This window comes from Alexandromys fortis, unplaced genomic scaffold (assembly GCF_014885135.2).
Source record: "Alexandromys fortis isolate MF-2015 unplaced genomic scaffold, M_Fortis_MF-2015_v1.1 scaffold_7, whole genome shotgun sequence".
Taxonomy (NCBI): domain Eukaryota; kingdom Metazoa; phylum Chordata; class Mammalia; order Rodentia; family Cricetidae; genus Alexandromys; species Alexandromys fortis.
In genome coordinates, this window is record NW_026067920.1 from 17,777,545 (window position 1) to 17,793,321 (window position 15,777).

Sequence of the window (15,777 nt, forward strand, 5' to 3'; positions counted from 1 at the left end):
TTTTTTTTTTTTTTTTTTTTTTTTTTGGTTTTTCAAGACAGGGTTTCTCTGTGGCTTTGGAGCCTGTCCTAGAACTAGCTCTCTGTAGACCATGCTGGTCTCAAACTCACAGAGATCGCCTGCCTCTGCCTCCCAAGTGCTGGGATTAAAGGCTTGTGCCACCATCGCCCGGCAGAACTGACCATTTTTATGTGTGACCTGAGTATCTGGCTGGAGAAAAGTTCCTGATCGCATGTGGTTATAGCTCCATTCACTTGTCATTCATTCAGGATAATTGCCAATGTTTACCAACTGCAAGTTGCAAAGTATAAAGCTAACAGCTTCTTCCCTGGTGTGGAGCAGCCCAGGGATTCTTAGGGACTTCACCTTGAGTCCAGGTGCATGAGCACCGCCTTCCCGGGACCCTGGGGTCTCCTCTGGATGGTTCACTCCCTCACTGCGAGGCCCTCTGTCTTTCAGGGCATGAACTATCTGGAAGATCGGCGCTTGGTGCACCGTGACTTGGCAGCCAGGAATGTCCTGGTGAAGACCCCACAGCATGTCAAGATCACAGATTTTGGGCTGGCCAAACTACTCGGTGCTGACGAGAAAGAATACCATGCCGAGGGAGGCAAAGTAAGGACCTAGTAGTAGCAGATCAGGAAAGTATTTCCTTGACAACTCAGACCCATCCCCCTCCCTGTCAGCTGTGGGCTGCCTTTGCCAACCACGCCGAGTGAGGTCATAGGAGCTGCCACCATGACCTGGGGGCTAGTCTACTTTGTGAGTGGAGTTTGATGAGAGAGGCAGTGAAGAGTGTGACCCCCCCCCAGAAGCCAAAGAGAGCAAGCCCCCATCTCCAGGTGACGGTGACGTAATAACAACTGTTGAGTTCTACTGCCTCCCCCAGGAGGAAGACACCCTTCAAAAAACCAGTTGGGAAATATCACCGCTAATTTAGTAGTAACCTCTCTTGAGACTCATGTTCAATGAGCTGCGTTGTTCTGGGAGTTCCGGTGAGTCTGTTGACTCATGCTGGAGAATGGCAGTGAGGGGGCTGGCTATCTTCCCTCTCTAATGTATTCAGTCCCTTCAAGGTCGCGTCACAGCCGTGAGGGGTGCACAGGCCTGCCAGACTCTCCAGATGACCCCCAGCCCTCCCTAGCTACAGCCCTCTCGTCATGCTGACAGCGCGGCTCTACATAGCACTGTCAACCCCGTGAACTCGGTTATTGGAAACATACCCAAAGTCTGGGATCGAGGGCTGTAGGGAAATACCACAGCCTTAGTTCATCAAAATAGGCCGTTACTCAAAACGCTCTCGGTCACAGCTTTCATGAAGTGGTTCTGGGACCCACCTGTTCTCTGGTGTATTTTTAAAAATCCCTACTGAGCGCTGAGCGGGAGCAGAGACCTTAAGCCTGGTAGGGAGGTCACGTGACTTTCCTCCCAAGTCATTTGTCATTACACCTAGAAGGACTACATTTTTTTTCAGCTGTAAGCTGATAGTCTTCTTGCTGCTTTTCCTCACTTTGTCCCAAGGTGCCAATCAAGTGGATGGCCTTGGAATCAATTTTACACCGAATTTATACACACCAAAGTGACGTCTGGAGCTATGGTGAGTCAAACCTCTGACGCTAATGAATTTGTACTAAGGCTAAGCTGGTTCCTATTATTTGCTAATTGACATTATATGCCCTGACATGCAAGTGTTACCTTTCAAGACAGTGGGCATTCATAATGGAGCTGCTGTCTATCTACCATCCTAAGAGAATCTGACAAAGGAAATGAAGCTTAGCTGCCACACCAAGGATTGCTAGAGACAACCAGGAACTCATGCTGCAGGGAAGGTCATAGGGGGAAAAAGGACCAGAATGTAGGTTAAGCCTCTGCCTGCAGAAGTCAAACAGATATAAGCTCTTGCTTTGAACTTGAAAGGCATGAAAGGAAAACAGCAAATGAAGCATCTCTGATAGATAAATGTTTTCTCATGAAACACCCAAGACTGTTGGATCATGTCATATTTGATTTAATATCTTGACAAGGGGGAACCATGAGGATATGTAGGAAGTAAATAAGAACAGGAAAACAGTTACCATGTGCTGCTCAAAAAAGACCCTCCTCACCCGGGCCCAGTTCTTCTAAATACAGCATAGCCATGCCCAGGACTACGCTTCGTCTGCGCTGGGTGACCACTCATGCGAAGTCCACTTCGCATGTTCTTCCCTTGTCTTGGGTCTGTTATGTCTTCACCGGTAATGCACTTGGTTGCTGTGTCAGGCACTTGGTCCTTGAATTCCCCACCAGCAATTCATAGAAAAGTTGTAAAACACTGTCGTTATGAAACACAACTCTCACCTCAAAGGGAATGAAGGATGATTTATTCTGAACCAGCCATGGGAGGTCATCACCAAAGAACACAAATTCGGGTTACCGGGTTACCCTGAACATCTCCCGGGGAAGCAGATCTAGCAGATTGTATTAACTACAGGACAAAGAACATTATGTATCAAATGCTTTGCCGTTTACAGCCATATTCATACGGGCCTTTTTTCCACGACTGTGAGTGTAAGGCGCTCAGGGCAGCTGGGTACGTGGATGGACCTTGTTCTGTGGCAAACTCATATTCCACAGTTGTCCTTATCTTTAGGGTTATTATTGAACTCTTCTCCTTATCAGTCAACAACTATATGTCTCACATTAAACTAAACATTTGATGTCTAAGCCTTGCTAGGTACTTGAAGCCAGGCTATGAAACAGATGCCACTATCCTACTTGAAGGTAAACCAAAGGCATCAGTAGTCAAACCAAAGGCTCCAAAGCTATAGAAACATACATTTTAAAATACTTAGCCACATTAATGACTAAAGATTAGATGATGTGCTGACCATGAACTCATGAAACAATAACTTTCTTTGCCTGCTTTGTCTGCTCAGGAGTCACCGTGTGGGAACTGATGACCTTCGGGTCCAAGCCTTATGATGCAATCCCTGCAAGTGAGATCTCATCCATCCTCGAGAAAGGAGAACGCCTTCCACAGCCGCCTATCTGCACCATTGATGTCTACATGATCATGGTCAAGTGTGAGTGCCTGGGGCGACTATTCACACTCTTGTAGAGCAGCCTGAAAGGGCATAGCTACTCTTAGCCAAATACCAAGGCCGTCATTTCCCCGAAGAAAGAACATCACTCTTTAAGGCAGGCACACAATTCCAGAAACATCATAAACACCTCCTGCAAACATTCTTTAGGAATCACTTGCTTGACTCATCCCGACCTCATATTTTCCCATCTTTGCAACCAAATAAACCAAAGTCTTTCATAAGCCATTATTCCAGAATATTCTGTTCTCTGAGTTGCTCAATGACCTTACAAAGTTGCCTTACATTCTGAGACCTGTTGCCAGACAGACTTAATGTTTTTAAATGCCTAACAATGAGTAACCAGGGGACTTTGAGAGAATCAACATTTCTGCTCTGGCTTAAACCTTTCAAACAGTGGATTTACGTGAGATCTCCGTGGCACGGCAGTTCATCATTTTAATCTCAATAGGAGCGTGCCTTTGGATCAGGGCTACTATTGCACACAAATCACAAGTGTGCTCAGCTCAGAAAATAACCTTACCCACGGGATAGCACTAACATAAAAACATAGCACAGGAATGTGACAGTCATTGTGGCAGCTTGCTGTGATAAAACATGGACCAAAAGCAACTTGGAGAGGAACATGTTTATTTGGCCCGCAGCCCACTGTCCATTGTCAAGGAAAACAAGGGCAAGAACTCAAAATCAGAACCTGGAGGGAGGTACTGGCTTGCTCTCACAGCTGAAAATCACCAGCCTAGGGGTAGCACCACCCACAGTGGGCGGGACCCTCCTCACACTACTCATTAATCAAGAAAATGTCCCACAGGCTTGCTGACAGGCCAATCCAATGGAGGCATTTCCTCGGTTTAAGTTTCCTCTTCCCAGATGACTCTAGTTTTTCTCATAGTGACAGAAACCAACCAGCACAGCTGTGCTTATATAAGTAACAATGTATGCCTGAACTTTAGACCTGAGAGCCGATCTGTTTTCACTGCTTTGGTTCGGGCTGAGGAAGCTGAGGCCCAGAAAGGTTACATGATTTGTCTAAGGTCACATTGCAGTTTGGCCTAAAATACTTTGACATCCAGTTGAAAAAATGTGAATCCCCGAGAAGCACAGGGATTTCTAGCCCACAGTTTATCCTCCTCATCGCTGGATCTATATTTAGATCATTGTGTAATCCAATGCACCCACTTGGCCATTAGATATAGCTTCACACAGAAGGCACTTGCTTTATGCGGCCCTAGGTTCGGTCCCCAGCCCTGCAAGATAAATAAATAACAGGACATGGATGCAGCCTTGTCATTTGTGTGAATGGAAACTGATTGTAGAAGGCCTTGATATTTAATCTGGTTTCCAGTCTGGAAGGCTATGGAGTAGGGACAATGAAATCACAAAGGCATGTCAAAGTCAGCGTAATTTAGTCGTGATTGCCCGCGACAATACTCTGTAGTCACTGAAGAGTGTAAGGCAAGAATGCTGTCTAGGGAGAAGAAACGTAGAAACATTAGAGTATGTTATTGTTACTGTGATTTAAAAATAGTGTATCGGGCTGAGGATGAATGCATATGTCCCTGGGCTCTATCCCGTGGTGACAACAACTTCTCACGGACTTTGAGGACCAACCAATGTCAGCTCTGTGCTGAGGTTGAAAAGTCCACCCCAAAGATTATGTCCTCACCATCCAATTTGCCTAGGAAGATCACAGGGTAAGTGCTTCAAGCAGTGTTCTCTTTCATTTCTTCCAGGGTGCTAATCGCTCTACTTTCCTTCTTTTCCTTCAGGCTGGATGATAGATGCCGATAGCCGCCCAAAGTTCCGAGAGTTGATTCTCGAATTCTCCAAAATGGCCCGAGACCCCCAGCGCTACCTTGTTATCCAGGTACCAGGTCACAGTTTGCACTTCCATTTCCAAAATTCCTGCAATAGCTCCTGATACCACTGTGGTGGTTCAGCACAGCCTGGGGGATGCTTTCCTGTTAATAAATCCGTTTGTGTGTTGGAGCTGCTCCAGTTACAACCCAGTGATTCTGAACTACATTGGGACCAGCGGTGGGTCCCATCCAACTCCAAGTAGCCATGCCATTTGAGCAGTCCTACCTGGACCCAACCTGTTCTTCAGATTCACACGTCAGTCACCTTACATTTTGGCTTCACTGTCATGGCTTCCATCCCTGACTCTATATGCATCCTTATGCCACGTGTACAACCAATCATTCCATTTCCTTATCTAATTCTGAAATAACAAAACCAAGGTCACTTGACTATGTGGATTTTAAGTTTCAGTAAAATAATATATGCGAAGCACATTGCATAACATTGTGTAGGGGACAGTAAACTGTTCCCAGTGCTTCTTTTTCTCCTTTCTCTTAAGCGGTTACTCATATGCAGGCTGTCAGAATCAGGAGATTTATGGGTTTATTACATTGCAAAATATCCACACTTTAATATGGAAAGAGCTGTGTGTGGATCTGAGAACCACAGAGTTTGCCCAATATAAACTAACAAACTTGCAGGTACCTGTTGATAAAAACCCTTACTCCTGTAGCCAGAGAACAGAAAAGCAACTCTGTTGCCCCTTCTAATGGTCTCAAAATCTCTGCACCAGGGGGATGAAAGGATGCATTTGCCCAGCCCGACAGACTCCAACTTTTACCGAGCCCTGATGGATGAAGAGGACATGGAAGATGTGGTTGATGCCGACGAGTACCTCATTCCACAGCAAGGCTTCTTCAACAGCCCATCCACATCTCGGACTCCCCTCTTGAGTTCTCTGGTATGCGAGCTCGCTCTCTCTCTCCTGATTTAAATTGATTTGGTTTCCATTTTCTAGATTATATTTGGAGAAGAAGAAGTAAATTTTAACAAATGGAACCTAGCATCAGAACCAATAATTTATGTAGTCATTTTGTTGCCTCATTTTTTTAACGCTGTCACTCAAGACAAAAATTCTCTTCTCCAAAATACATTTGCTTTCATCCAAAGCAGTAAACACCTTGAAATATTTCTACTCTGTGAGACCTACCTCCTGCAACTGCGGGAAATGGGTGAGAATGGACCACTGTACGATGAGCAACATTGCTTTTTTTTTTTTTTTTTCCAGAGTGCAACCAGCAACAATTCCACTGTGGCATGCATTAATAGAAATGGGGTATGTATGAACACAATATAAACCAGAATCAAATAAGCTGGTTTTCAAGCCCTGTTACTCAGGGAATGTGCCCATCTCTGCCCACATCGTATGGACCTTCCTTCCTGCGTTTTCCACATCATAGCTTCTTTGACTGAAACCCTAAGGCCAGGAATTAGTGATGACTTATCACATGACCACGGGAGGTGTAATTCATAGGCAGCCAGCATCAGCCTCACCTGGCAGCCATTAGAAGTGAAGATATTCAGGCCTCCAGCAGACCCACGAGCAGGATCTGCGGGGGTGTCACCAGTGTGGGCACGAGCCCCCCAAGTCACCCTGAACACAAGGAAGTACGGTGCTTCAGCCTGTGCCTGCGCTGTGCTGTCCGCGAGCCGCCACATCACTAATTCCATTTTAAATAACGCGAAATAAAACATGAAAGTCAGCTCACCGCACATTCCAGACGTTCAGGGGCCACGTGTGGGCTGGGACTGCCTTATTATGGAACACAGATGCCAAGGTGCCCCTATCCCTTCAGGACATTCTGTCAGATGTACTGACATGATCTGTCTCTAGCCCACCAGACCGGGTGTCCCTTTGGAGCCTTTCAGAAATCTGTTCTCCCAGACTCAGACTCCAGCGAGTCTATTCTGTCCAGGTCTGTGATGGTCTGACTAAGTAGCCCAGCTGGCCTTGAACTCACAATCCTCACGGCTCAGCCTGCAGAGCTCTGAAATCGCAAGCACGTGCCAGCCACTTGGACGTGCATTTTAACAAGACCACAGGCGAAGTTAATCTATAACGAGGTCTGAGTAACTAATCCTCCCTGTAGTAACCTTGCCGAATTCTCTTCCCAGCAGAGCTGTCGTCTCAAGGAAGACAGCTTCTTGCAGCGGTACAGCTCCGACCCCACTGGTGCCTTAACAGAGGACAGCCTAGACGACACGTTCCTCCCTGCGCCGGGTGAGTAGCTTGCTCAGGAAGCGGTCATTGGTCGTGGTGTCTACTCTTATTTCCTCAGGCACCAGCCAGGAGCTTCTTTCCAAGTCATCCAGAGGGGGAGACTGGCAAACGTGCAGACGTGTCGGGAGTGAGAAGAAACAGAGGGAACTAAGCGTGCTGTGGGAACTGTGTCCAACACAAGTTACAGCTCGGTTTTTCACTCACACACACACACTCACACTCACACACACACGCCCTACACATCTTTCTTTAAATTTACAAAAACCACATAGGCCCGCTGCTTTGCGAAGAACAGAAAATCTCACAGTTTCTTTGGGAATCTCCATAGGATTCCCAGAACTTCCTTGCCCTCTGACGTCACATGTCTCGCTGAAGATGTTTGCAGAATTCACCAAAATTTCGGGGCCATGAAATTCTGCTTTGAGAATCTTGGGACAAAGCTTTGCTAATTCATATGTGCTTTTTTTTTCCGTTTCAGAATATATAAACCAGTCTGTCCCCAAAAGGCCAGCAGGCTCTGTACAGAACCCTGTCTATCACAATCAGCCCCTGCATCCAGCAGCTGGCAGGGACCTGCATTATCAAAATCCCCATAGCAACGCCGTGGGCAACCCTGAGTATCTCAACACTGTCCAGCCTACCTGTGTCAGCGGTGGATTTGACAGCCCTGCCCTCTGGGCTCCCAAAGGCAGCCATCAAATGAACCTGGACAACCCTGATTACCAGCAGGACTTCTTTCCCCAGGAAGCCAGGCCAAACGGCATCTATAAGGGCCCCACAGCTGAAAATGCCGAATATCTACGCGTAGCACCAACAAGCACTGAGTTTATTGGAGCCTGACATGAAAGGGTGTCACACCAGCTATAAAATCTCCAGACTTATCATTACCCCAGGACCAAGCCATGGCAGCACCTCCAAACAGCCATGCCCATGTTGTGCCAAATGTCAGACCCTCAGACTGGTTTGCAACAGTAACTTTGATGGGCTCTGTCTTTGAGCCGAGCAGTGGGCCCCTCCCCTGACGCGCTTTGGGAAGTTGAAGGTACATTTTTTTTTTTAATCCTTCAAACTGTGAAGAGTCTACAAAAAGGCATCCATCATGAATGTAGTCCATTGGGACGGAAGTTTACCTCATGGTGAGGTGCAAGGGGAAGAAAACACACATTTGGAGATTTGCTGCACAGGGACCTTTGGATTCTTATTTTCTTTATTGATTTGATTCATGGGCTCTTCCAAGAAGGAAGGAGCTTACTTGCGGTATGTATTACACAGAGCTGCCCGGTGCCAACTGTGACAAGTTGATTCCACAAGCTCTGCTTCAAGACATTTCTGTGGCAAGACAACTACATATACAAGAAGGCCTGCGTGCCTTGAGCAGGCCACACTTGTACAACCTTAAACAATAACAGGTACAATAGGATAAGCCACTTTGTTACTTCCTGGGGCTGGGAGAAGGAGGAGGAAGGGGTAGAAGTTCCCCCTCAGACTTGCTTTTGTATGAATCTGTCCCCGGTACTTACACTGCTGGCTTACCGGTGATTTCTGGCTATCAGGCCTCCTTGACATCCTTGTGTTTTCCGTTTCACTGTTTTGAGCTGTAATAGGCATTCCCGTCTTGATTTCGTAAAGTCAACAAGAAACAGTATTATCAGAACAACCATGACTCCGCATTTGTGCTCAAACCAAAGGCCTTTAATTCACATGGGGTGGCAAGGCAACAATTCATAGAGGAATATAACCCAAGAGTTTAGTCTCGGCATCTGGTCTGCTGAAGCATGTCTCGTGAAACTACAGAAATGACAATGCTCTTCAAATCCCTTTTGCCTCCACCCCTCTACACTCCAAAATCAGCATAAACCACACAAGAAAAATCCTTTTTGTATTTTTATAAGTGTTTACTGGAGATGTGTAAGCGGCAAATTGTCACCCAAGTTTTCTTTCCCTTTGAGAGAAATTATCTAAGCTACTCCATAGTAAGTGGCAACCCAAGGTAAGCTCCGTATGCACGTTCCGAGAGAAAGAATGTTAAGAACCAAGTGGAACCCAAGTGGCAAACTTGCAATAGGAGTTTGCAAGCCACAACAATGCTTCCATGGATGCTTCTGGGAAGAAACCCATGTCAAAGTAACCCCACTGTCATTGGTACATCCAGCTCCTCAAGGTCTCAATGTTGGTTCTAAATTTGCTCTTCCTTGCAGCCCAGTTAGTTAATATCTGTCTTTGGTAAACACTACTTTAATGCTCTTGGTATCCATCCCTTCCCATTTATCAAGGGGTGGATAGGAATGGCCTTATAAACACTAATCCTAAAGCAAAATAATGAATGCCAGATAAGTTGTCTGAGCCAGGCACCAAGAGCACAGAGCAGAGATGGTGCATTCTGTCTGGGAAGATCTAGAAAGTTCACAACGGAGATAATATTACCATTATCTTCTGAGATAAAAAAAAAAAAGTCTTAAACACTAGCAAAATGAAAAGTATGTTTCCTTAGAGAATTCAGCCCAAGAGAGCAACGACGGGAAAGCTCTACTAAGTAAGTCAAGTCCAAGGCCAAGCCAATCATTGCTCTGCTCCCTCAAGCCTGAGAATGAGGCTTGCAGCATCCTGAGTTTCCTAACTATTGTCCACCCATGACAATGTCAGGCTGTCATTCATGAAAATAAGTAGTTAGAACACTAAGCAACATTTCCAGAGATGGACATTCCACGCCATTCCATGCCAGGATAGGCCACGTCGATCGTTGATCCACCAGGAAGGCAGAGGAAACATTTAGCCAGGTGTTGGTTCAAAACTGAAATTCAAAATGACCCTGTCACTTGTCAGGGGCAGGCGATTGGTGAGGGAAAGCAGGAGAAAGCCAGTCAAATTGTAGCAATGAAATCTTAGTATTTTTGTACTTTGAAACACTTTTCTTATAACAAAATAAAGTAGCAAAAACCTTTCAAACCTGCTTTTCTTTTTATTTAAATGTTCTGCATAAACTTTAGCTGTTGCCAGAGTTAAAATTATGTTTGCCAACGTGTCCTCACTGTATCTGTGCAGGGAGTCATGGGGCTGGGAGAGCTGCCTTGCTGACCCTTTAAAGCAGTGGTACTCAACCTGTGGGTCACGACCCCTTCAGGGGTCAAATGAGCCTTTCACAGGGATCACCTGAGACCATCAGAAAAGAGATCTTTACATTATGCTTCATAACAGTAGCAAAATAGCAGTTATAAATTAGCAGTGAAAATAATTTGATGGTTGGGGGGGCCACCACAACATGAGGAACTGTATGAAAGGGTTGCAGCATCAGGAAGGATGAGAATAGCTGCTTTAAAGGAACCTTAGCAGCCACTGGTGTAAAAGAAACTACAGAGAGGGGAGGTGCCATGCTGGGACCATTATTTCCTTCCATCCCTGGCAGTCCTGACTCAGCTTCACTCTTCCATTAAATAACCAGACTCATATGCCTCCCAGTACCTCCTTCCCACCTTCCACATTGAATGAGCTGGTCCCACTTAAGAACAGATGTTAAAATTTTGCTTAATCTCTCCTTTCTTTTGATAAGGATGTGTTTGTATAATCACATAATGACCTGTTTACATTTCCTGGCTTGTGGGCTGTAAAACCTTAACCCCTCCCCCCCTTCCCCAGCCACACCTGCTGTTCCAGAGACTTTGTATTCTCAGAGCCACATTTAGATAGAATTTGTAAATGCAGGTGTATTTTTGTAACTTTTTTGCAGTGTATTGTCCTCTTTATGTAGCACTGAACTTTGTAAAGTATATTTTTTTTAGGGAATTCATTTTTTAACTAAAAACTGCATGCTTTAGAAAAACTGCAATAGAATCAAACTTTGAAATTAAAATCTTTGCTTAAAAATGGTTCCGCAGAGGTGATGGGGAGAAGTCTCTTTTCTCTTAGGCGAGTGTGCAACCTCAGGGTCGAGATAAGCTAGGTAGGTCCTTGCCACAGTGAAGGAGACCAGGGTCATTTCAGAATCCTTACAGGAAGAAAACACGGACACAAGCTTACTGCTGGTCTGAGCAGGAGCTGCGGATTCTGGGTTAACATAAGAATTACTGCCAGCTCACAACTACTAGAAGAATTTCAATGCGTAGCATTCTCAGGTCATCTGCCAATATGACCTTGTTAGTGTAAGAGATTCAGTATCATAACACTTTGTTGGTTTGTATATGCTAATATGACATTAACTCCAATTATTTTGCTTTTACATTTACAAACATCATTCACTTATTACTCTATACTAGAAGTGTCTGGAAAGCCATAATATTTATGCTGTTTGGGTTACTCAGTGTATTCCTGAAGTCTATCAAGTGCAAACATGGTCACTCAAAAGAGGGTTTTAAAACCGTTGAAACTTAGTCATGCCCAAGAATTATCAAACATGAATCTCTATAGGGTAAAATCTGAGAATTTTTACTGTTTCAGAAAGTCGTATGTCCCTTCTAATGTACAGACAAGGTTAAACATCACAAGCTTGGGGATGAGCCCTGAACTCACAGATATCTGTGCGGATACAAATGATGCCCAAACCCAGAGAAGCCTACGTCTGCTCGTCAGCATCTCAGTGTTAGGGTGTCATGTCAGGAACTGAGGCTGCTGTCCAGACATTAAAGGGTAAATAAAGTATCTAGCCAATGAGCAAGAGGCAAAGGAATTATAACACAGACACCCCCACCACCATTTTTGTGTTGCCTAAGCAAACTCTGTTAAGAATGGGTGGTCGTGAAGAAAAGGTGTTACGCTGTGTATGTATCCACCATTGTTGGACACCCGCTAACCTGCTGCAACCCACTAACCTCCAAAAGAAAAATCTTGACCTACTGTTTTACTGTTTTGACTACAAAGGGCAAACGTCAAGACAATTACCAAATACTTAGGTGACTTTTGTAGGAATAAAGCTCTAAGAAAAGGAATTTTGCGTTAAGAAACACACACACACACACACACACACACACACACACTGAAGCAGCTAATCCAGGCTATTCTGCCATGTACATATACACAATGATCCTCTGAGGTCTAAGCCTGTCTTGCCTGAATTACCAGTGAAATTGCTAGGAGTCATTACCCCCAACAACAGCAGAAAAACATAAGAATTTAAATTTGTATGTCTTAGATGCATATTTTACGTGGAAAATTCAGTTCCTGACTCTCTTGACTTGAGTACCAAGTCTGGTTGCCATGTAACACAACGGTGTAGAAATAAGCCATCCCAGGATATAATGGCTGTTACTAGACGTGATGACATGGTTGGTTAACACCAGACAGCAGTAATTTCATGTCGGTTTCATTTGAGCAATTGCTTTATAGCTTTTTCTATGGCACATTTTAACTTTGTAACGTTTTGCGATGATGAAAGCAATCTCTGTACAAATGCAAATCAGGATCTCTTTTACATACTGTTGATAGAACATGTTGATTGTACAGTAGGTATTAAAGATTTAGGTCTATGTTCTTCATTGTTTGCTACTCTAAGAACTTAATCGTTTTGCATTCTTTCTTAACACTGCGGTGTTGATTTCTGCTATTTTTCATATCTGACTATAGATATTCTTTCTTGAAATTTTTCCCTTGTTTTCAGATCGGTTTTAATTTGACTTGCTGGTGTTTCGGTGCCTTGTGGCTCAATAAGCTGTATTCCCCACCCCAACTGAAAACTTTTTTAAAAAAATCAATAAACCTTATTTTCAGAGAAGATTTAGAATCATAGCAACATAGAAAAGAAAGTGCAGGAAACACCCATATTCCTCCTGTCCTCCCACATACACCCTCGCCGTTATACCCATTCTTACTGTAATAGCCAAATAACTGTAGGAAAAACCTCCAAGTCACTTCAGAGACTGCACTCTGTTTCCCAGATTCTGCTTGTGCTCTTCGGATACGATGTGATACCTTCCAGGCTTTCATATTTTTGATAGACAGGTAGACGTACCACAAAAAAAAAAAAAAAAAAAAAAAAAAAAAAAAAAAAAAACAAGGAAAGGCAACCTACTGGTGACATAAATTGTGTGTACTGCGGAAGAAAACGGCTTCCAGAAACCCAGAGCCGAGGACTGAGCAGTACTGAGGACCGAGCTGGCAAGCACTGGGCATGAAGGGGAGGCTCGCTCATCAGCTGGGCCGGGAGGGCTGCAAAGTCAGTCACCCCGGCCCAATGAGTGGGCTATGGGGTTTTACGTTCTTGACTCTCCCGCAGGTTGACTCCAGAGAATAAGCCAAGCCCTTCATTCCCCAACTTTCCCTCCACTAGCTGTCCCCACACAATGATCTATCTTGTTTCTCTTCCACAGGAAGCTGGGCTTTGCTGGCTCCAACAGGGCTGGCTCTGAATCATTTCCAGGGAAGCCACTGATGGAGCAATGTGTTTTTCATTCAAGACACTCTCTGTCCTTTCTTTACAAGTGTGGGGTTGGGCCGTGTAGAAGGCAGTCTGCAGGACTACCAGGTCCATGACAATAAGCGGGTGAGGAGCTTCCTAGCCTTTACTCTGGGCCTAGAATCCAACGGAGGAGTTTCCCACTCTCCCGGCTTTCACAGGAGTCCCCAGGTCCCAGCAACCAATCATGATTCACACTGAAGGCACAGGTGCTAGATGATTGGCTCTTTATTCCAGCTTCCCCCTTCCGGGGAAGGATGCAGTTTATGGTTGGGAGAGGCCTTGTAGGGAACAAAAAAAGTCCCCATTGTTGGAACTGAAGGTGGGACAGCCCAAGGTGCCTGGTCACTGCATATGAAGGCGCCAGAGCAAAAGGCTCGTTCAGTATTCTACTCCATACAGCCTCTTTCCTGGAACAGAGAGGGGTAATGGTCGAAGTGGAGGGAATGGCTGAGGAAGGATCAGCCATCCTTCTGCTTCTCCAAGACTGCACGAGGTCACCCCTTTGCTGCTTTTATTTTGGCGGAGGTTTCCATATTCCCAGAACCCTCTCCCCAGTCTGCCTTTGCTGTGTAACAACCTTCACTGAACCTGAGCGGAAGAGGAACGAGGAAGCAACAAGGATACTTTAAGCTGTGAAAGAGCTTCCAATGCCTTATGCTCCCACTCAGCTAAACTATTCCAGCATGGGCAAATGTAAGAAATGATCCAAGACACGCTCTAACAGTCAAGAACAAAGTGAGGGGATTTGGAGATGTAGGTGGGGTTTTCACGGCCCATCACTGGAAATAGTTACTAGATGAAAATTTCTACTACTCTCTGAAAGTGTGTGTGTGTGTGTGTGTGTGTGTGTGTGTGTGTGTGTGTGTGTGTGTGTTGCACATGTGTGAGTGCAGAGGCAGAAGGACACCACTGGCTTTCCCGCTCTATTACTATGTGTTTTTCTTCCTTGAGATAGAGTCCAGTAAAACAACCAGCAAGACACAGCAATCCTTCCGTCTGCATCATTCCACAGCACCCAAGTAACAAGCACATGCCCATACCTGCTTTCTAACATGGGTGCTAAGGGTTTGAACTCAGGGCCTTATATTTGTGCAGAAAGTGCTAAGCCCTCCATTGTCTTTTGAGTGACCTGACAAAGTTTCAAATAATATTTTTGAAGTGTTTTAGAATATAGAAAAAGATGAGGGTCTTTAATTCAATATAGAAAGAGAATAGTGTGGAAGAAAGAAGGAATGAAACAGAGAAAAGGGAGAGAAAGGGAGAGAGGGAGGAAGGGAGGGAAGGGGAGCGAAGGAGGAAGGAAGGAAGGAAGGAAGGAAGGAAGGAAGGAAGGAAGGAAGGAAGGAAAAAAAAGGAAGGAAGGAAGGGGAGGAAAGAAAGATGACAAAAATATATTTGGAAATATAGATGCTTTCTAAATGAGCAACAGGAAGTTGAATCATTTATTCCAGAAACTGGGGAAGTTCAACACAGGCATTTTGCTTATTTGCAGAAGGCAGCTGATAAGGAAGGTACTGGCAGATGATCACATATCATTCCATAAAATACAATCTCACTTAATGACTTGATAATTTAGGAATGGAAAACATCATCTTTAAGTAAATAAATACGCCTGCCAAAAACCTGACACCTTGTGTAGAAACCAGACAGGACTCATCATTGCCATTTCTGCTCAAAACTGTGCAGACCTTCTACGTGCTGAAAGAAGCTTAGCTTTCTGTCACCATTTTTTTAAAATGCCCGACATAAATTACTTAGACAAAGAACAGAACTATTTTGGCTTGTGGTTTTAGGCATTTTGGACCATGAGAAGCTGCTCTGGTTGCTGTGGGCCTGTGATAAGGTACAACACCAGGGCAAAGCCGTAGGGCAAAGTCCTACAGCTCAATTCCTAGTCTGGAGGAAAAAAGAAGATGAGGAAGGATAAAGGGGAAGGGAAGGAGAGTAAAAGGAGAAGGATAGAATGAAAATTGGGGTGAGAAAAAGGAGTAAGAAGGAGTGAAAAGGGGCATAATCTCCCTAAAGGATGCACCCCACCCCTACTGGGCCCTCCCTCTCTATCACACCACCCTAGACACTCAGTCTTTAACACACACTTCAAACCACATGATATATAAGCTAAACTATGGCAACAACAACAACAAAAAAAAACACATGAGAACTTAATGTATTTGCATCTTTAGAATATAGTGAGCAAATACCATGCCTATGGCAAAATCCAGACAGCAGCA

The 15,777-nt window shown here is 44.7% G+C and overlaps 1 protein-coding gene across 2 annotated transcripts in view; it reads left to right on the forward strand.

Annotated features, from left to right (window-relative positions):
* The window catches only part of Egfr (epidermal growth factor receptor), a 173,170-nt gene extending 160,544 nt beyond the window's left edge, over positions 1-12,626 (forward strand). The window contains exons 21-28 of one of the 2 annotated variants that reach the window (XM_050141264.1): positions 460-615; positions 1,522-1,597; positions 2,916-3,062; positions 4,850-4,947; positions 5,674-5,841; positions 6,169-6,216; positions 7,056-7,161; positions 7,640-12,626. In XM_050141264.1, the coding sequence (XP_049997221.1) occupies positions 460-615; positions 1,522-1,597; positions 2,916-3,062; positions 4,850-4,947; positions 5,674-5,841; positions 6,169-6,216; positions 7,056-7,161; positions 7,640-8,001 (1,161 nt within the window). In that variant the 3' untranslated portion in view covers positions 8,002-12,626. The remainder of the gene's footprint in view (positions 1-459; positions 616-1,521; positions 1,598-2,915; positions 3,063-4,849; positions 4,948-5,673; positions 5,842-6,168; positions 6,217-7,055; positions 7,162-7,639) is intronic. The other variant, XM_050141265.1, reaches the window with a different exon arrangement.
* Positions 12,627-15,777: the final 3,151 nt, after the last annotated feature.